Consider the following 22,924-nt stretch of genomic DNA (forward strand, 5'->3'; position numbering starts at 1 on the left):
TTACTTTATTATAACATATTACATATTGTGTATTGTTACCTCTATGGATTTTAAATAGTTTAGTTATAACTGAATTTTAACTCAAGTTAAAATTCCTTTAAAGGGGGAAGTGTGACAGAGCAAATAAATGGGGAAATGTTTGGTAGAGTAGGTCACATACAAATAGTTTAAAACAGATCTTATTTAAAATACTGGAGCTCTGCACAATGCTAGACATGTCAGGGCCAACATTCTTTGCAAGAGCTTTGGAGAGTGCCCAAGAGACTTCACTAATGGATTATTGTTTACAAAAAGGCAACAGATGAAAGATCTTGTTAAAGCCATAGATTATCTGGAGCTGTTCTTAGAGGGTCATGTGGTTTTGCAAGCAGAGAGAGTAAAACAGGCTTTTTCTCAGAGAGAGAGATCACTTCTACAGTATTACAGCCAGCAACACCAGCTGGGACTGGAACAGGACAAGCTGACAAGCTTGTGGAAACCCCTATGTGGAAGACAGGTTATAAGTGCTTGATTCAGCCTGGTCAAAGCCCTTATGGTTTGTGCAAGAGGAGAGGACTGACTGTCTCATGTTTCATTTGGAATAAGAGAAACAAAAAGGCACTCTGTGGTGACCTGAAAGAAAGGTTATCATCTGGAGAACCCTGAGGGGAAAGTTTCTTTGGCAAGACACTGAAGTGACTGGGTGTCCTTCGTACAACATATCTCTCTCTGAAAACTGAGAGTGGTAACCATTTACCTTTCAATCACCAAAGCCTGGTGAACTTTATAAATGTTAAATTCTGTGCACAGTGTAAGAATTGCCTGCAACCAATGAACTTGGAGGAATGAGAAGTGAGATTAGACTGTGAACCAAAGAACTTTTCTGAACTTACACACACATTACATACATGTGCGCTTAGAATTACAAGGGGGTTAATTTAGGTTAAGTAAATCAATAGTGTTAAGTTAAAGTTTGATTCTATTTTCATGTTTAACACTAATTAAAAGCAACTTTTGTTCAAGTAACCATTTGTCTTGGTGAATATCTACTGCTGCTGGGCTCTGGGCTCATAACAGAAGTGCATCACTGTCCTTCAACATTCTTGAATACAATTCTTGAAGCTTTGTATTCAGTAGTAAAGTGACTTCATCAGTAAGACTAGTCAAAGAAAACCTCTCATTACTTTTTTCCACCCCAAGGACAGAGATAGGTGATAAAAGCTCACATCCCATAAATCTAACCCACAGCCTGTGCGGATAATTTTAAAAATTCCAGTAAATGAAGATCGATGAGCTCACTGCAAAAACAGATTGTGAAATGTGAATGTTGCATCTTGGAACTATTTTAGTAAATTCTATTGTAACACTGTCAAGTAGTCCAAGAAGTAAGATTACTAGAAATTCAAAACAATCAAGGTCATTTGGTTATGCTTTATGAATTTCATAAATAATTTATTTGGAAGTAACTATTCCATGTGCAAACATTAGAGTTATAATCAATATTATACAGCGAAATAAACTAATTTTGTTTTCTCAAAAAGATACATTTGTAAAGCAGAATTTCTGAATAAATATATCAAATTACAAATCAAACAATTTTAATTAGTTTTTAAAGAAAGCTTTTCATTCTGTATCTTAAGTTCCACAAAGGGCTCCATAAAAAAGTCCTCTTGGTTATAAAGAATGTCTTGCCTCCACTATTTGCACTGAAAGCTACTTTCTCCTGTAATTGGAAATGAAAGTATAGCATTCATTACAGTATCCAGAGCACTTATTATTGCCAAAATGTTCACAGCCTGTGGCGTGGCAACGCTGCGTTGGTGGATGATTTGAGACTGGATCTCTGGTGTTGCCATAACAGTCTTGTCGACACTCTGGGCAAAGTTCATATTCACTGCTTGTGAGATTGTTATTACAGGAATGTCCTGCACATTTAATCCTCCAATTATTCAACTCAATGTGATTAGTAGGCGGAACGTAGGCTGCTTTCTGCAAAAGATAAAAGTTAAATAAATGATTAATTATGAATACTGTACCAAGTGCTCAAAGACAAAGATCTCTTTCTGTTCATAGTTCACCATCCTACACAAGGTGCGTTTAGAAAATGCATTGTCTGAGTCAGAGCAAGCAATATAGCCTGACCCTGTATTTATGATATGGAATTTTACAACCTACACTGCTGTACAAAATTCAATTTCTATAATAACTTCCCATCTACCTAGCACCCCCAACGTGCTTTGCAGCAAGAAAAAAAATGACTTCAGTCACGTTAAGAAATATTAAAGTTGAGTTTGAAATGTTTGGTCAAAGTGGAAAGTTTTAAGTTCCTAAGGGCAAAAAAGCAGAGAGATTTGCAGAGAACATTCTGGAGCTTCAGGGTTTTGGCAGCTGACAGTTCAGTCAAGCTCTGTGGAGTATTTAAATTTGGTTTTGGCCAAGAGATCAAATTTGAAAAATGAAGCTGGACATGGTAAAATTGAGACATTTCTGATCCAAGGATAAAAACAGATCCACAAACACGAAGGAAATATGTGAATGGGATGGTGAGAGTTAGAACATGTGCTCCATGGATTTAAATGGTTGGGAAGTAAGAGGTTTGCCAACATTGTATTGGAATCATCATGTCCAGAGATAACAAAGGATGTAGGTCTCAATGGCAGAATGACTGAGGCAGGAGGTTAAAGTTAAAGAGTTAATGGACATACATGGTCTCAGCGATGGCTATTAATGACAACAAAGTGCAAATATCCTGCTTTGGTTTCAGGATTATAAAATGAGTTGCAGGAATCTTTTACTCAAACAAGATGGAGGGCAACAAGCCTGATAATTTAGAGACTGTGAAGTGGTCAAGAAGGTGTTGATGAACCAGTGCTGAATGTTGGCTTCAGGTGTGTTGAAACTGGTTACCTATTCTCAGATGCCATTGCTGAGGGGGAACATGTAGATGGGATAAAAGATAGATCCTTGGAGGACTTGAGCCAAAGGTGTGGAATTAGAAAAGGCTGATACTGTAGCTGATTCCCTGCCACAATAGGACAGATGAGATTGGAGTCAGGTGAGGGTTATTGTACTCAGACAATGCAGTGTCTAATTCGTCTAGCAGTTGAGAACAAAAAGAACCTTCAAAGTGTCAATAAGTGTGGATTATTGTAATATTGGGTATGAAAATGTTCAGTTTATGTTTTTGGTCTTCTTATCATAATACTAATGAATACTTTATATTTTTTATGCTCTACAGGTAGACCCCAACTTACGACCGTAATGTGGAGCTAAGGGTTGGTTGTAACTCTGGTTTGGTCATAAGTTGGTGGACAGGGATCTTGGGCTGCCACTGGGGGACCCACTGTGAACAATACTTTTAATACAAAATAGGTACTTAAACAGTGGTTTTAAAAGTTTTCTTTTAAATTTGGCTGTAAATGCAGGTGGATGTAACTCACGAAGGTCGGAAGTCGAGGACTACCTTTAATGCCAAATTATACAAGGTTAGAACATAGAACACTACAGCCCAGTACAGGCCCTTCGGCCCTCTATGTTGTACCAACCCATATATTCCTTCCAAAAAAAGTACTAAACCCTCCCTACCCCATAACCCTCTATTTTTCTTTCATCCTTATGCCCAAGAGTCTTTTAAGTACCCCCAATATTTCAGTCTCCACCACCATCCCTGGCAAGGAATTCCAGGTACCCATGATTCTCTGTGTAAAATAAAAAACTTAGCCCGATGTCTCTCATAATCATCCCTCACTTAACTTTGTACATATCCTCTGGCGTTTGCTGTTCCTGCCCTGGGAAACAGGTGCTGGCTGTCCACGCAATCTATGCCTCTCAATCTTGTAGACCTCTATCAAGTCTCCTCTCATTCTTCTACATTCCAAATAGAAAAGTCCCAACTCTGCTAACTTTGCCTCGTGAGACTTGTCTTCTAATTCAGGCAACATCCTGGTAAATCTCCGCTGCAGTCCTGCCCTCGACATCGAGCCATGTTCTGGAATCTCAGGTCACTCTGAGCATGCACTCTCTCAACAGCTCCCACATTCTTCCTATAATGAGGTGACCAGAACTGAACACAATACTCTGTGTGATGTTACTAGAGATTTGTAGAGTTGCAACATGATCTCTTTACTCCTGAACTCAATCCCCCTATTAATGAAGCCCAGCATCCCATAGGCCTTCTTAACTATCCTATCAACCTGTGCAGTGACCTTGAGGGACGTATGGATTTGAACCTCAATGTCTCTCTGTTCATCCACACTCTTAAGTAACTGACCATTAACCCTGTACACCACCTTCTGGTTTGTCCTTCCCAAATGAAATCACCTACACTTCTCCGGATTGAACTCCCATCTGCCACTTTTCTGCTCAACTCTGCATCCTGTCTATATCCTCTCGTATCGTTCGACAACCTTCAGCTCCACCTCCATCTGCAAACATACTGACCCATCCTTCCCCCTCTTCATCCAATATAAACACAGAGCATACTGAATTTTTTTAACTGCAGCAAAACAGATTACAGAATCCATTTGTTATAGGACAATCACTGCAGATATTCATCAAGCCAACAAATTCTTAAAGGAAACCTATTCTGTGAAAGGAAGCACCTCAGATGTATACTAAGATAGTACCATCACTTCCTGCACAGTAAATTGCAACTTCAAATATCAAAGTGATCAATAATCAAACAGAGGGACAGGCCAAAGTAGAAGACTGTCCCTTCACCTGATCCATTTGTGGGGGTGATCTGCTTTGTGGGAAACCTAATGAAGGACAGGGAGAAAATATACAACTGCAGTAGATCCATAAGTGCCTTGCAGGCTTTGCACCTCAGTTCAAAGTGCAGATAAAGCTTCTACATCCAATTGTTTGTAGCGTATTCCACTTACAGTGCTGGATTGGCCTTTAGATCCTGTTGCTTCCCTGTATCTTTGATATTGGGTATCTATAAAACATTTTTGACAATATCCTTCAAAGTGACTGTTTCCAAAGCTGCTGCAGTCCTGCCCTCGACATCGAGCCATGTTCTGGAATCTCAGGTCACTCTGAGCGTGGCAGTGAGAGGACCCTGCACCCCAGCAGTTCTGAGTAGCTGAAGAGCTTTCACCTTTCCAAAAGGAAGATAAAAGGATAAATGTTAAACTTTGTCTCAACCCTTTCATGAAACCATAAAATAAAATTTATTTAAAATAAATTAAAAAAAAACACAAATCAAAATATTGAAAGAAAATTTAAACTGCATACATCCAAACAAAAAGATTTCTAAACCGTCACTTGGAACAAATTACTTGTTAAAGAGTCAAGAACAGTTTCCTGGTGTAATTAAACTTAAATGAACCCCTCACTGACAAAATATGTTGCTGCACTTACTTTTTTTTTTTTAAAAACTGTATTTTTCTCTAATTCTTTCATTTTTTGTACTATATGGCCCGTTCTATTGACTTACTGTAAAACTACTCCTGGCTCTATTAATTTATTATTTCTCTACTTTCGGTACAAGTTACCGGTAATTTGCCAGCACGGAACATAGCTCTTTACTGGTTCTCATATATTAAAAAATATTGGTTTGTCTATAATTCTGCAGACCCGTTTATGGAAAAAGCTCTGTAATTGGCACAGACTACAACTGCTTAATAAAAAAATGGGCTATCCAAACTATTATATAATGCATATTAACTGTGCTAAAGGACAATAATCAAACATCTCTTTAACATACTTTGATAAGAATTTGAGGTTTTTTCCAATTGAAGATGAAGCACCAAAATTTATCTGAGCCAAAAGTTCTTTGCCCAATAATTTTAATCTAAAATACCATATATACGTGTAATCATCGATACCATGTGATACCTTCCCTCTTTTTTTGGCATAAAAATAGTGCGTTTTCATGACTCGTGTAAAAGCTGACCCCCCCCACCCCCTCACCACTGCTGTTTTTTGGCTCCGACTGCCCACCCATCCAAGCTCCTGATACCTCAACCGTGGAAGCTCGCCTCGGCTATCCACCCGCCAGAGTTCCTGACACCCAAACTGCCTGTCCATCTGAGCTTCCAAAACATGCCAACCACCCATCCGAGCTCCCAATGCCCCGACTCCCCACCCATCCGAGCTCCCAACTGTGGATCCTTGCCTCAGCCGCCTGCCTACCAGAGTTCCCAATCACCCACCTAATTGAAGATCCCGTCGCCCCAATCGCAGACCATCACCTAACCACTTGCCTATCAGAGATCCTGATTCTCCAATCGCCCCTCACCTGGTCACCTGCCCATCTGAGTTCCTGACACCCCAAACACGGATTCACAACCCAGTCCTGGCGATCTGAGCTCCGGATGCTTTGATCGACGCAGGTATTTACCATGGTCAAAAGTATGACCCGTGTAAAAGTCGACCCCCCCCCCACCCACCCACCATATTTAACCCAAAAAATTTGTCCAAAAATTCATCGATTACACGGTATTTTAAATACAAATTAGTAAAGAAGAATGGGGATTGTTTTCTTAAAGGACCCACAGCCACCACCACAAGTTTTCTGAATATAATTGAATCAATTAAAATCAAAGAGAAAGTAAAGCACCTGACTGGAAATGTGCAAAGAGCAATAGAAAGGTGAAAAGGCACGGCAGATGTTATACACTCCGCATGGACAGAACCTTCCCAAAGAGCATTACTGAAATCACTGGCTTAAACAATGCACACAACTTACCAAGGTTTACTCTATACTCAATATAGCAAATGGTGCAGTAACCATGATTTTCTTTTGTTCCAAAATATTGGCACCCAGAATTCTTGCATAGTTGGAAGCCACCATTTTGTTCCTCGAGGTTGTAGGTAGCACGGTTTTGTTGTGTGATGTCAGAAGGGTGTGGCCCAATAGCAGAAGCCCATACATTTGAAGTCTGGTGTTGATCATTGGGTGATGGATGACCAATGTTCCTTGAAATCTCACTCTGGTCTGAATGTGATTTTTCAAGTCCTGAACATTGAGAGCCAGAGTTTTCACGTGAAGATGAAACAATTCCTTGAAATGTCTTTAACAAACACGTATTACACAATCCATTAATTGTCTTTACAGTGTCCTGATGACATTGAGTACACTGGGTGCATTCTTGATATAATGGATTTCCTGAAGTTTGTTTGGTCCTGGTGTTCTCCTGAGGTGACTCCAACCTCTCAGAGCTGATCTCCATGTTGCAAGGTTTTCTCAACTCAGGAGTCCTATTATCAGAAATGTTGTTTGAGGTCCTTGATTTAAAGCAGCGTTCACATAACCCATTATGCTGCACATTTAATGTAAAGGGGCAATTGGGAACCTTGCATTTCATAGCATTTGTTTCACTAAAGAGAGCAAGACTAGGAGCTGTTGGGGGTGCTGAACGAGGCCGAGATGACCGTTCTGTGTCTGCAGATGTTGCAGCGATAACTAACTCAATCCGAGGAGAGCAGAACCCCTTCTTTCTCTGCTGCCCATGAGCTACTGGCTTGCTTTCAGTCTTTGCAACTTTTGTCTGTTCAAAACACTCATGACAAAACGGCTTTGTCTCTATAGAACAATAAAAAGGACATCCGTTTGTAGAGCATTTTACTTCTGTGAGAGACCCTTGATACAAAATTCCATTTATTTGTGCCTGGTTGTGAAGAGGCCTGTTTATCTCAGTCCTATTCTTCTGCCACCACTTGTACTCATGATTTACCAGCTGATAGTAGTCCTCCACTAAATTCAAGTCTTCAGAGAGGTTGCCTTCATCCAACCTGAAAGCAGAAAAACAGCACATGATTGACATCTGCCACACATTTACTCTGGTAAGAACAAAAAATCTCACACTATTTGTAGAACTAAGCTTGCGTGAATGAGTCTGGATTTACGAATTGGGAACTGCCAGAATAGTGTTCAACCAATTCCAGAAAACTGCTGACATTAGGGAAATAAAAATGAATTCAATAAAATTACTGCATGGGCTTCTGCTATTGGGCCACACCCCTCTGACACCACACAACAAAACCGTGGTTTATTTGTTTGAAGTTTGCTTTGCAACTCAGCAAGTGGAGAGCAGAATTTTGCAATTTGACATGGTTTACAAAGCGCCCAATTATTAAGTTAGAAATGATCAAAGGTTTGAAGCTATAGTAGATGAACGTCATTCTGATAATCAAATTTTCTGTCTAGTTCTTCCATCATTTTATTTCTTTACTAATGAGAAGACGAGAAGAATGTAGATATAAAAACGTTGTTTCCCACAGTGTGAAATTTCAGGATTGAAGAATATCCACTTAGAACAGAGATGCAGTGGAATTTCTTTAGTTAGTATGTGGTAAATCCATGAATTTGTTGCGAAAGGCAGTTGGGAGGCCATCACTGGGTGCCTACAATGGATTAGCTAGGACAAAGGTTATGGGGAGAAGACCAGGCAATGGGGCTGAGCAGGAAAATGGATCAACTCATGATTAAATGAGGGGACGCACTGGATGAACTGAATCCTATGTCTTGTGCATTAAATAGATAATCTATTTAGTCTGAAAAGAAGCAGTGAAACCAATGGCACAGTTAAGCAATTCTGCTTCTAATAATACTGACACAAGTGGAAACAAATCAATTTCTAAGAAATCAGTGGCACTAATAGGTTAAGAGAATACAGTTAGCATAGCGGTTAACATATAATGCTATTACAGCACCAGTGACCCAAATTTGAATCCAGTGCTGTCTTAAAGGAGTTTGTGTGCTCTCCCCATGACCTGCATGCATTTTCTATGGGTGCTCCAGTTTCCTCCCACCCTCCAAAATGTGCATGGTTGGTAGGTTAATTGGGAGTCATAGATTTCATGGACCTGAAGGGCCTTCTACTATAATTAGAATTAATCAACAAGACATTTACTCACCTGGCTGCTTTAATTATGTGGCTGGTACCAAACTCCAGACCTGGCACACGCATTTCAATGAGATTTAAGTATTCCTCTAATAGTTTATCCTTATTTTCCTCTTCTTTTGGTATCAAGAAATGGATTGTGAAATCTTCAAATCTTCTTCTTCCATTGTGGACCAACGGAATAGCGGAGATTTCTGTTTAAGCATAAAAGTTCTCATCAAACAACATTTTCTGAACATCTTCCTGTGGAATAAAGACTCATTGTGCAGATTTGTGGAAACCAGGTCAGAGTTCTATTCTCTGTTAAAGCAACGAATGAGTAATGAATTAGCCACGTTAATGTTCACAACCAATCAAACAAGATGGATCAATAGAGCATTATCTGCTTATTCTAAGTTTTGAACAGGAAATGGAAGTTCCTTTCTGAAGCAAACAGGAAATGGCAAAGCCTTTGTTAAGTGTTTCACCTCCAGGCTACCTTATCTGTCTTCAGTTGTGAAATATGCACAAACAAGTTAATTTTGAAATTTTAGAGTCTCCTGAGTGCATCAGTCAGGAATGGTTTCCATGATTCAAATTTCAGCCACCATTATTGTTTTCCCCCATGGCCATCACGAGTTATGAACTTTTTAAAACATAAAATATTCAAAAAAACTAGTTATTAACTCAACTTGGAAATTAAGAATTAGAAGACAAGGCCATTTGATCCCTCATAGCCTCCTATCATTCACTGTTCTTTTATCTCAGTGCCACTATCCTGCACTAATCACTTGTTCCATATCCCCTGACTTTCTTAACAAAAATTTAAGATAGATTAATATATGTTTGGTGACTGAGCCTCCAGAGTCCTTTAGGATAGTGAATTCCAAAGAGTAACTTCCCTCTGGGTGAAGATATTTCTCATCTGTCTTCAATGGGGATCTTTTGAATTTTTGATAATGGGCTTTGTAACCAAGAGAAACTTCAATCTCCACCTACTCTATCAAACACCATGAAAAAATTCAATGGAATCACCTCTCATTCTTCAATTAGAAGTATAAGCGCAGTTAATTTAAGTTTCCTCATTAGATAATCTCATCCATCCCAGGAATTAAACTGGAGAACCTTGGATGCACTTTCTCCACCATAGGTATACATTTACTTAGGTAGGGACACCAAACCCAAGCACAATATTCCAGGTGTGATCTAAGCAGAGCCAATCCTGGTGAAACATGTAGTTTTGCAAAGGCATGAAACAGAAGAAATAATTTAGTTTTTAAATGATTTAGATCAGTGTTTTTTAAACTTTTTCCCCCCCACTCACAAACCACCTTAAGTAATCCCTTACTAATCACAGAACACCAGTGGTATAGGGATTACTTAAAGCGGTATGTGAGTGGAAAGAAAAAGTTTGAAAACCACTGCTGTTGATTTAGTAAATTTAAACTCTTGCATCTGGTTATATATGTAATTACTGGACCAATTACCCAGAAGCCCGGAATAATGCTCTAGAATCCACAGATTTGAACGTTGCCACAACTGTTTAACACCTTTAATTCAGCTTTTAAAAAACTAAAAATAAAGCAAGTATTAGTTTACAAAAAAATTATAAAGCTACTAGACATTCATAGAAACCCAACCCGATTTGAAAGGGAAGCCCATTCCTTACATGGAGGTCCTAAAATAAATGTGGAAATTCTTAGCTGGCTTTGCACCTGACCATCCCCAAAATAGGACTATGGCAGCAGAGAGCAGTTCACTTGAATCTAACTTCTCTGCTGCAATTTGGATACAGTCAATTAAGAAGTAACCCAAGTTCTACTTGAAAGAAGGTGGAGATAAAAATTAATAACTGAACTCACTTTACCAGCAACAGAATTAAGATAAGTGAGAGTTGGAAATGTCTACCATGACCTTGTTTGTAGTTATTTTGATTTTTCTTCTTATTTCATTGCATGAATATGGATTTGCTAAGAAATGAAAGCTATAATAAATCAACTATTGATTAAACAAAGAAAAATAGATACCTAGATTCCTGTCCTTGGTAGCAACAAGTGAAGAAAAATGCTGCATGTCATAGCCTAACACGATGGGATATTTGTAGCACTTGTGGGCTGGCCAGTGCAATGGCAAGTAAATTCCTCCAAAGTGCAGGGGAGCCAAACTGGAGTTACTGTCAAAGCTTCTCAATACTCTGTCTGTTGAAAGAAATGGATGTAGATTAGAGAAAAGCATTTGGAGAAACAATAATGTTTAAAAGCACAAGAAAGTTCCCAAGGTGAAATCTAAGGAGGATGATCTAAAACTCTCCTTGCGTAGCAAATATGCATACCAAAACCACAACAATTTATATAGTGATAAAAGTATAGGAGATTATAAATTCTGACACAGCTGAGTTACATTCTGTAAAAAAGTGGATTGTGCTGCAATTAAATTATTGATAATATGGTATGAATCATCAAAATCCAAATTCATTCACTCTATTTTCCTTGAGTTGTGGCAATGAGAATTATTAAAAATGGAGAAGATTAATACATAAATACAATTGGTTTCTCAGCAACCCAGCTAGTACTGATCTTCAGGGAGAGACAGCACATTTTTGCTGAACAATGCCAAGTCAAGAATAGGTTTTAGTACCTTGTGTCCTTGAACTGAATGGCTTGATCAAAGAAGAATTAAAGAACATGACAGTTTTTGTAGCTCTAATACGACAGACTGGAAGGATAGTGCATTGGCTTCCCTGAAGGATATCCAGTAGTTTCATGATGTTTTAATTCTAAATTGCTTCATTACAACTTTAATTCCAAAATGATTTAATTAACTGAAATTAAACTTCCTAACTACATTTTTGGGATTTGAATAAACATCTACAGACCACCTAATCACATAGCCATGGTGTTGCTGTCTCCAATACATTTCCAAACTCCACTGTGCTTTATTCTTACCAATAAATTCTGAAGCAATTTTTAAACTTCTGTTGTCCACTCACCTGCAATAACGATGATTGGTCTTCTCAGTATATTGGCAAGTACAAATATATGGATTTCCTCCAGCGATTCATAGGACAGTTCAAGATGGCTTGATTGTGAAGTTACAGATGCCATTTTTAGTATTTTCTTCCATTCTTCATCCCAGTTCTATTAAAAAAAAGTTATGTTAGGTGTAACCTGCAACACAACCACCAGACTGACTGATGCCAAAGTCATCAACTCCATCCTCAATTACTGTCTCACAAAGGTGCATAACAAAGATTAAATATATTTTTCAGTGTAACGTTAAGCAATTTAATTGCTCAACTGGGAACTTTAACAATTTTGATAAATTTTTCAAGTCCTCTACATCCCAATGTCCAAAGTGTAACAGCCAAACAAATACAAAAAGTTCCATCTCACCTTGGTGTCATAACGAAGTCCAGTGGCCTCAAACTCTTGTAACCGGACAGATTCAATCTGCCAGCGTAATTTGAAATTTCTTGTGTCTGTTTCTGTTAGAGTTTCCCAGAGGGTCTTGCGAAGGGTGAGGTCAATGTCCTGAACTCCCCACATAAACTGGGATGCTGCATGCAGCAGGCAGTTCCCATCTCCTGTCACAAAAACAAAGGAAAAGAAGTTAAAAATAGATAACCATATAACCATTTACGGAGCGGAAACAGGCCATGTTGGGCTTTCGAGTCCGCACCGGTTCACTGATTTTGTGCGTCCTCTTCAGGCATTGATCCCGGTAGATCTTCATTCAATAACGATGGGTGAATTCAATGCAGGTGGAATCAGATAATAGCAAAACTATGAGCAAACAGATTGGCTGTCTGTGTACCAAAAATAGTAAAACTTGATGAAACTGGATTTATTAAGAAAAGACAAACAATCTAAGTTCATTAACTTAATCCATGCAGTACAAGGAAAGAAGACTCCAACAGTGGTGGTTGACGCAGAGAATATCTGCCACGAATCCATATCTTTTAATTATAAAAGCCAATCAATGTAACCATTTTCCTGTCTTTAGAAATGAGGAAACATCTTGAAATTAAAAGATTACTTCATTTTAGGGTAAAGGTAATACAATTTCCAGATTAGAGTAGACAAGGTTTGCTAAATACCAGAGAAGATATTCTAAAATATTTTAGTATGACATGGACCAAAGAATTGTTGTTTCATCCACGCGCAAACTTAAATATTTTCTCTTCTGCAATTATAACATAGTCAAGAGTATACAAAGCCACAAATTTGACTACAGAATGATACTGACATCCACCATCAAGTCAACATCTGATTGTACAAGTACAACTCAATGAAGCAGTGTTCTCCAGTCCACGGTGCAACAATATGCACACACACAACCAGATATTAACACACATTAGGACAAACAATACATACGCAGGACAAGTATTTTATGCATACAAATAAATAAATGAGTCTCAGATGGTTAGTGTGAGCAGTTCCTTTGGTCGTTCAGCATTCTCACCACCTGTGGGAAGAAGCTGTTCCTCAGCCTCTTAGTGCTGGCTCTGGTACTCCTGTATCTTTTCCCTGATGGGAGCAGTTGAGAAATGCTGTGTGCAGGGTGGAAGGGTCCTCAGTAATTTTGAGTCCTCAACATAATGAGCTCCAAGAACTTTCCAACTTTCAAATGTACTATTTCTCAGTGCGTTGGGTAGCCAATGGCCAAAGAAGAGGCGATAAATCCATTGGAGGAAGTAATGCAGAGGACACAAAGTTCATCAATCACTGTCTTCTGATCATCTATCTATAGAGAACATCTCTGCCTTTCATCAAGTTTAACTTGTGCTGTTGCCACTGAACTCAATGTAATTACTGTGCCCACCAGAGGCATTGCTTGTCCTTCTCCCTTCACTGTTGCTGCCTGATCTGCTGAGCATTTCCTCCTCCTCCTCCTCAGACATCACCAATTCATCCGAACAACAGGTTCCCCTTGACAAATACAACATTCATTTAGAAACCAGAATTGATGCCTGACAGCACATTGACGCAAATTACAGAACTCAATGAAATTCCTTAAAATGTTGCTACATCAGATGACAAAACAGTTAGTTCTAAGGCACACATGTCAAACTCTGGCCTGCGGGCCAAATTTGGCCCGCGATATAATTATATTTGGCCCGCAAGATCATTTCAAAAATGTATTAGAGGTGGCCCGCTGGCCGCCGCGCCAGTATAGCGCATGCACAGCTAATACTACAAATCCCAGAATGCATTGGCGTCAGCCCGCTAATCGCCCCCACCTCCTCTGTTTACGTTGCAGGGTCTCACCGTGGACTCTGGTTTTGGGGCCTGGCCGGTGTCAGGGGAAGCCAAGGCCACTTCCCAGCGCCCCGAACCGGAGGCCTCGGGCCTGACCTCGCCAGGACTGTTGCCCACTCCCCCTCCCTGCCGCAGGCCAACCCGCGACTCACGGTGACGGGGCCGCTGATCCGCCAAGATGCCGCCCTGCAGCGAGAGCCGATGCCCCCGCACTGTCGTTGTCCAACCCGATCACCCGCAAACCCCGCCCTCCCGCACACAGGCCTGAGTATTATGAACTTTAATCTCAGGATAAAATGATCTTCCAATAGTTTCATGTCACAGTGATAAATATATTCCTGGTTAAAAATGGTCCTGCACCTGGATACAAGCTCATTAGGCATAAAACATGAAAAGTGTGTAAATCAAAGGATATCTGTACCATTGGAAAAAGGGCATGGCAAATAACCCTGCTAGAGTTCACACCCACAATCAGTCACCCATTTGATTGTTTCAAGAATCATGTTGTTCTCCCACATTCTCAATAGCCCTCAGATTTTACTATTCGACAGCACACTAGCAACATTTGACAAATCCTCTATAGAGGAATATTATTTATTGAATAATTTATTTCTCATTTGTTAATGCTTCTGGAAAGAGTTTATCCAAAACTATTATTAAACATTTATTTTAATAAGAAAGAGTTTAATATTACATATGTTGAAAGAAGAGAAAACATGCAGATGTTGTTGAAAATTTTCAATAAATATTTAGTTCGGCCCTCGACTTAGTCCAAGTTTTTAATTTTGGCCCTGCGTGAATTTGAGTTTGACACCCCTGTTCTAAGGGCTTTGTTAATCCTCATCAAAGCCTAGTTGGCTAATCCTTAATTTACTTTTTATAATACATTGTTAACAAGTTTCCCATGTCAAAAGGTTCTGCACTAAAGGCTCACTTCACACCCAAGCACATAATCTCAACCCTTCAATGTCGCTCTAAAGCTATTTGGTGAAGATGCTTTCAGGTGTGGCATTTAAAATGCTTCTATGATCTGGCTCACAGTTTTCTCTCTCAGCTAATAAACCTTGTCCAGCTCATTTTCTGGTTATACCATCTTATCTGCAAACCAGTAGTTTTATTTCCTTTTACAATGTCAGCTCGATTTCAAAAGTAATCGGAATTTATTGTCATGAACAAGTCATGAAATTCGTTGTTTTGTGGCAGCGTCACAGAGCAAACATTCATATAAACCACCTTACAAAAATAAATAAAACAAGGAAAATTAAAGTAAATTCAAGTTCTTTCCTGATTTGAACAAAAACACGGACAGATGCTTATCCATCCAGACTGAAGCCATTTCTGATTATGATAAAAGAACAATGATTCCCCCTAACAAAGACAGGCATTGAAAAGAGAAGAGATTTTGTCAAAAATGACATGCAAAACAAATAAACTAAACAAAATATAATAAAGTACATAAGTGGTGAGTGATTATAAATGTGTTTTGTGCAATAACCTCACACACAGAGCGTGAATGACCTAAAACCAGGCCTTTTGTACACACCTGTATATGTGGGAAGGTATTCAAACACTAGAAGTCTGAGAATCCAAACTGCTCAGGGACTGGGTCAATCTGGATTTTCCAGATTCTCAGACAGTACATTTAAAATTCAAATTTAAGGAGGAATAAAGCTATACCTGCTTGAGGATGGAACACTTTTAGCTTCTATTTCATCTGCAGCGCAATGCTTGACGCTTATTTTGCTTTCTTTAAAAACTTTCATATATTACCTTGTTTACGACTTTGTAATTTCTTTATAAGATTATTCTGCAGCATGTGTGCATCTATGAAGTTTTGGAGTCTGAATGCTACATTTCTGATCCACAAATTCAATAACTGTTTCCATAAAATTTTTTGCAGTAGCCTCATTTTATACTGTAAATTGTAGACTTTCCGACGTTGTATGTTTCCATTAGAGTACCATTGCTCACGACACATTCTAGTTTCCTATTTTCAATATGTCCCTCAATAGACCCTTTTACACTGCCCTTGAAAGACAGTAATTATCCGCCTTCTTACTCTTTCACTTACCTGTAGAACCGCAACAAAACTGGAATGGGGATCATTTTCATCCTGGTACTTACCCTCCAAGGTAGGTCATATCATAACTTAAGTGTTTCGCATTGGCTTACCCATCTTCCCGGGATGCCAACACTGTAATGCTGCAGGTCCCGCCTCCTTTTGCACCAGGATGCCGGGTCCCTATATAAAAGGTCGTAATGAACCGGCTTTTCTTGGTTTAGCGTGAACACTCTGATCTGACCCAGCTTTAAACATGGCTGGTTAACATGCCAATTTAGTGGGATCTCTGTGTAAAAGGTCCAAATTTCAACGTGTTCTTCTTTCTCTTCACACCACTAATTTGATCTCGGATCCATTATGATGGGTTTGTAAATATGCTTGTTTATATATGGTTGCCACTGTGCATTTGTGGCGCTTAGGCATGCGCACACAAAAGCCCGCTAAATGAAGAAAGTTTGAGAGTTTTGGAAAAGTCCAGAATCTCAGGTGATCTGGATCTTTGTTAATTAATTAATCAAGCCATGAAAGACCTCAACAATGAAGACGCTGTTTACATCCGGTACCGCACGGATGGCAGTCTCTTCAATCTGAGGCGCCTGCAAGCTCACACCAAGACACAAGAGAAACTTGTCCGCGAACTACTCTTTGCAGACGATGCCGCTTTAGTTGCCCATTCAGCCAGCTCTTCAGCGCTTGACGACCTGTTTTGTGGAAACTGCCAAAATGTTTGGCCTGGAAGTCAGCCTGAAGAAAATTGAGGTCCTCCATCAGCCAGCTCCCCACCATGACTACCAGCCCTCCCACATCTCCATCGGGCACACAAAACTCAAAACGGTCAACTAGTTTACCTATCTCGGCTGCATCATTTCATCAGATGCAAGGATCACAACGAGATAGACAACAGACTCACCAAGGCAAATAGCGCCTTTGGAAGACTACACAAAAGAGTCTGGAAAAACAACCAACTGAAAAACCTCACAAAGATAAGCGTATACATAGCCGTTGTCATACCCATACTCCTGTTCGGCTCCGAATCATGGGTCCTATACCGGCATCACCTACGGCTCCTAGAACGCTTCCACCAGCATTTTCTCCGCTCCATCCTCAACATTCATTGGAGCGCTTTCATCCCTAACGTCGAAGTACTCGAGATGGCAGAGGTCGACAGCATCGAGTCCACGCTGCTGAAGATCCAGCTGCGCTGGGTGGGTCACGTCTCCAGAATGGAGGACCATCGCCTTCCCAAGATCGTGTTATATGGCGAGCTCTCCACTGGCCACCGTGCCAGAGGTGCACCAAAGAAGAGGTACAAGGACTGCCTAAAGAAATCTCTTGGTGCCTGCCACATTGACCACCGCCAGTGGGCTGATGTCGCCTCAAACCGTGCATCTTGGCGCCTCACAGTTCGGCGGGCAGCAACCTCATTTGAAGAAGACCGCAGAGCCCACCTCACTGACAAAAGGCAAAGGAGGAAAAACCCAACACCCAACCCCAACCAACCAATTTTCCCCTGCAACCGTGTCTGCCTGTCCCGCATCGGACTTGTCAGCCACAAACGAGCCTGCAGCTGACGTGGACATTTACCCCCTCCATAAATCTTCGTCCGCGAAGCCAAGCCAAAGAAAAGAAGAATTAAGCTAGTCCATCTGGAGGTGCACAAGTAACTAAACAACTACTAATTTTAAATGCACATTTAAAATCTTGTTTTGATTTATGAAATAAAGTAAGAATTGGTTCATGTACAGTTGAAACACATTTTCACAAGAATCAAAAGAAAAAAGAACTCTTTGGTTACAGGAAAAATCAAGTAGCTTTACAAAATTTAGTTTGAAATATCTGCAAGAATCATTCAGATTACAAAAGAGAATCAGAAGGAAAATAAAAATTCAAATAAGAAAGGCAAAGGGAGTACATAATAAAAGATGAGAAGCCACATAAATGGTAATCTGAAATTGTTCCATGGGCATGTGAATACCAAAAGCAGAGAATACAAAGGAGATGGACCTCTCAAGGACAAAAATAGGAACATACATTAATATTGAGGGCCCTGTTAAGGAACTGAATGAGTATTTACATGTCTTCAACATCAGGAAAGAGAATGGAGTTACACAACACATTAAAAATTGATAACATGGAAGTATCAGAAAAGATGGCTGAACTCAAAGTAGGTAAATCTCCAGGAGAGGAATAATATCCATCCAAGGGAAGTGTGCGAGGAAATCATGGGTAACTAACCACAATCTTCCAGTGCTCTTTGGATGGTGCCTGAGGGCTTGAATGTAGCATGTAATTCTCTTGTTCAAATAGGAGAGGAAGAATTAATTCAGCAACTGCAGTTTCACCTCAGTGGGGGTGGGAAAACATTTAGAGACATTAATCTGGGACAGGATTAATAGTCACATGGATGGATTAATTGGGTAAATTTGCAGAGCTGCTAAGGGAATGTTTAACAATTAAACAAAATCTCTTGATGATCTGAGGAAGATAATGAGCAAAATGCAGGCGAGGTGGAGTACTTATCTTCCAGAAAGCTTTTGATGAGGCACCATATTCAAGAAGCATAAAATAGACAAGGATAGCACGTCCAAAGCCAGCCAAGTAACATTCAACAAAGGAATACGATAAGTGATGGTTTCTCAGATGTTGGGGAAGAATGCACTCCCCTGGGATATGTGTTTGGGTCACTTTTTCCCCACTATATTAATGATTTAGATTAGAGATGCAAACCTCAATTTGAAATTGGCAGATAACAAATGACAGTATTGTGAACTACAAGAAGGATACAAGAGATGCTGCAGGATAGAGCAGGCAAATATGTGCAGATGAAGGTTAATGTATGGAAATATATGGTGATGCATTATGGCTGGAAGAACGAGGACAGATAACATGGAATCAAGAATATTCTCTAAAAAGGTTTCAGGTACAGGGAAACCTGGGAGTACACATGTACAAATGAATGAAAGTAGCAAGAAAAGTTGAGAAAGTGGTTAATATATGCTTTATATACAGTGCTGGCCCCCTCCTCTGCTGTAAATAAATTATAATTTGGTAAAAGTATTGACCCAGTCAAAAATAAAACATTATTTCACTGTGAGAATGAAAACATGAGCTTTTTAAATCAAGAATACAAATGCCAAGCACAGTTAAGCTTGCTGAATTAAGTTCTGAAGAAAATTAATGAAATGCTAAGGTTGTCTAATTCAATAGCACGTACAACAGTTTGTGTGGAGACTTTAGTCTGTAATGGCCAATTTCTAAAATTTGTACTATTTACATCAACTTGCCACATTTGTAATTTTTTTTGGGATGAGGTTAGAAAAAGGGGAGGAAAGAGAAAGTTCTGTAATCAAATTTAACCCACATACATAGGAATCTTTTAACAAAGGGCACTCAAATTAATCAGCGCAAGAATCCACGGAGTTCAACTTTTACATTTCATTTTTAAGAATGGGCCATGTAAAATTTCCGTGTAATCTATGGAATTTCCAAATGAGTAGTTCTTTGACTAATGTTGCATCTTGTCAGTCACCATGACTCTTCAGTAATGTATGGCTGTCTGAACCCTATTTTATGTACTGGAATTTCCAATCGAATGTGGTTAAAGAGTTCGGGTACTTGGAATGTTCATGCAATACAAAAGTCAAATTTTATACAACCAATCGCAGATGGGACTTTTAGGGGAAGTTTTAATTTTAAAAGACACCTACACTATTCCCCATTTACTATGTTTTCACATCCCCAGACACGTCAGCATTGAATCACCAAAAATACCTATATTTCTGAATACCACATTCTCAAATACCATGGATTAAAAAGTAAATATCATAAAGAATATTATCTGTACATTCCAAAATCTGTATGCACTTTTAACAAGTGTTTTGCTTGCAATGCATGTCACCCCATTAGTTAATTTAAATGTTTCATTGCTTAGCTATTTAAACTGAAAATGAAACGGTGTCATAAAATGTTAGCCTTAAATGGTTTCAAAATTAATTTCAAAATTTCAGAAACTACATCACGGAGCATGATTATTCAACCATTTGTGCAGAATTCGAGAACAATGTATTCATGAAGATTCATTTTAATTCCAAATCATAAAAAGGGTATCCAAAAGTTGCATAAGCATCATTGTCTCAGCTAACGTTCATCAATTTTGGTGATCCCCACCTAATAAGGCATATTATTTTTCAGAGTTAATGACAAAATTCAATATTGAGCAGATTTCTATCATGCGTATTTGTTTAAAATTTTGCGTTAGATGTTACCAACTGTTGCAATTGTGGATTTCATTTAAGTCAGGCAGAATTACGATCAAGGACTGAAATACCAATTTCATTGCATGGAGATGAAGCAAATTTGCAAAGAGGTCCAATACAGAACTTGGATCCTGAACCAATCGGCCTACTTGGATGAAAAATCGAAATATTATTCTCCAGCAAGTGGGCCCACATTGGAAATAGAAATCTACAGCACAGTATAGACCTCCCCAGTGTGGTGCCCAGAATTGCCCTAGTGAACCCCCCCCCCCCGATTAAAAGCATTTATTATATGGTGCTCCTACTTTAGATGGTATTTTAATTGACTATGTGGGGATCAAGCCACCTGGCCCTTGGAGCCCATTCTCAGAGGCTGAGCTTTCCCCCCACCCCCAACCCTATTATCCGGAACCAATTGCCACAATATCCCCCCCCCCCAAAAAAAACCTATCAGCCCGTTTCAAATGAACCCCACGACTTGCATTCTCACTTCCCTTATCTTGAGTAACAAACAATGATGCCAATCCCGCAGATGCTTGGATGCACAGAGCACGCTGGAGAAACTCGGCGTCCAGCCTAATTCCTCCTTCCTCTGGCCGGGGGAAGGTCGGGGGAAGGTCGGGGGGGGGGGGTCGGGGGGAGGTCGGAGGGGGGGGGGCTCCCTTTGTGCAAGGAGTCCGACAACCCAATCTCCCCGTCCCTCCCAATGCACTGGGTCTATTCCAGTACAAGCGAGAAGTGACACACACACACAGGGCAGAAACACGTTCACTCCTACCGTTCGTCTTCAAAGGCACCAGTTTCTTGGCCTCTCGACACCAGTTGAGGCTCCTGCTTCCCTGAAGGGAGTTCTGCTGGGTCCTGTCGAGCAGAGCCTCCTGGATGATCGTCCTGAACTGGGGGCTGAAGTGACTCTGGCCGAACAGCTCCACCGAGTGCGTGTGCATGCACTTGAAATGGTGCATCGACCCATTGGCGCAGGTTGGCCTGACCAGGTCGCTTTGGATCTTCTCCCTGAGCTTCACGTACTTGGTCAGGTTGCTGGCAAAGAGGAACGGGGGCAGGAGGTTGCCATGGGCAGCCATGGTTTTTTGGGGAGGGTGGGTGCTCGCTGTCTCTCTCCGCCAACTGAGTGCAATCCTTCCCGTCTACATTCGAGCGCTGCTCTGCCACCTCTCGCTTCCAGCCGCTCGCTCTCTCTTCGATCGTCGCCCTGCAATGCAGCTCGGTTGAGGACACTCCTGTTTTCGGACCGCCCCCTTTCTGCTCAAGCGAGAGAAACTCGCTGAGAGGGGGAAAACGCATCGGACTTTCCAGAGGGGATTTCCAGCCGCGGCGCCGGGTGCTGGCCCGGGCCGCCGGGAGGGGGAGCAGCCGAGCCCCAGCCACTCGCACCGCAAAGAGCTGGTGACCCACCCACGCCCCTTGTCAGCCCCGTCTGGCCGACTCTTCTGTTGTTCCGATGTAATTCCCACACTGTTTTATCCAAGCATAACAACCATCGCGAATAATGAAGTTTTGCCAAATAGAAGAACGGGACGTCCTGTTCAAATTTCAATTCAAATGATTTCTAATTCACCCTGAGAGAAAGTAATATTACTACATCAGAAAAACACTGGTAACACGGTCATCTGGATTAAATTTAAAATGTTCTCAGGTCACCAAAATATTCATTGAACACTGCAGCACAGAAAACGGGCCACTTGGCCCTTCTAGTCTGCAGAAACATCATTCTGCTATCCCACTGGCCTGCACCCATTCTGTAAACCTCCAGACCTCTCCCATCCATGTCACTATCCAATTTATTCTTAAAATTTAGGAGTGAGCCTGCATTTACCACATCAGCATCATTTCTTATCCAATTAATGTACAAGTATGTACTGTGCACGCTAGCGCAAAGTGTGGAGTAAGATCGACACACACCCAGTCGAATCGAGGTCGAAGGCTGATGCCAGCTCTGTTCATATCAACTCCCCCCCTCTGATGACAGGGGTAACGTGGTCGTTGCGCCAGCCTCCGACTGGCCGGCGTTCCCACCGTTGCCCGCTGTTTCCTGCTGTGCGCGAAGTCACGCAGGACGACGGCTGTGGGGCCCTTGTGATTGCCGTGTTCACTGGCCATTTTGTGAGCCGGGTTGCCACTCAGTTCGCAGGCTGCTGCACAACACCACCACCCCCCCCCCCCCAAAAACCAGCGATTGGAGTATCCTTTGTCGCTTTAGGTGGCCTACCTCTGCATCATGGGGACTGAGTCTCGACTGGCTGGCTAATGTCTACATGGGCCTGTTTCAGGCAGTCAAGGGTGAAGGTCTCCTCTTTGCCGGCAATGTCCAATACACACATCGAGCCTGACGACTCTGTATGACTCCTCGTATGGCTGTTGAAGGGGTGCCTGGTGCACATCCCTTCACACAAAAACATATTTGCAGGTGTGCAAGTCTTTGGGGATAAAAGATTTGGGCTGGCCATGCAGCAGGGGCTGTGGAGGGGCTAGGGTATACAGTCTTTCCCTCAGCTGTTTCAGTGCTACTGTGGGGAT

At 40.8% G+C, this 22,924-nt stretch overlaps 1 protein-coding gene across 1 annotated transcript; it reads right to left on the minus strand.

The window, feature by feature from the left end:
- Window positions 1-1,399: 1,399 nt before the first annotated feature.
- On the minus strand, window positions 1,400-21,790 carry tnfaip3 (tumor necrosis factor, alpha-induced protein 3). Its single transcript, XM_069887212.1, has 8 exons — window positions 21,165-21,790; window positions 12,203-12,393; window positions 11,800-11,947; window positions 10,838-11,008; window positions 8,845-9,025; window positions 6,674-7,719; window positions 4,863-5,080; window positions 1,400-1,968 (listed from the first exon to the last, which is right to left on the minus strand). The coding sequence occupies exons 1-8, from the start codon at window positions 21,469-21,471 to the stop codon at window positions 1,693-1,695; spliced, it is 2,538 nt and encodes an 845-aa protein (XP_069743313.1). The 5' UTR covers window positions 21,472-21,790; the 3' UTR covers window positions 1,400-1,692.
- Window positions 21,791-22,924: the final 1,134 nt, after the last annotated feature.

This window comes from Narcine bancroftii, chromosome 6 (assembly GCF_036971445.1).
Source record: "Narcine bancroftii isolate sNarBan1 chromosome 6, sNarBan1.hap1, whole genome shotgun sequence".
NCBI lineage: Eukaryota > Metazoa > Chordata > Chondrichthyes > Torpediniformes > Narcinidae > Narcine > Narcine bancroftii.

What these genes read in the sequence shown, in the direction of transcription:
- tnfaip3 (XM_069887212.1), bottom strand. Translation starts at nt 21,471, where the DNA reads ATGGCTGCCCATGGCAACCTCCTGCCCCCGTTCCTCTTTGCCAGCAAC. An exon ending in TGAGTATAGAGTAAACCTTG is followed by an intron (nt 5,081 to 6,673) that starts GTAAGTTGTGTG and finishes CCTTTTGGAAAG; the next exon opens with GTGAAAGCTCTTCAGCTACT. An exon ending in CTAAAGGCCAATCCAGCACT is followed by an intron (nt 1,969 to 4,862) that starts GTAAGTGGAATA and finishes TATCTTTTGCAG; the next exon opens with AAAGCAGCCTACGTTCCGCC.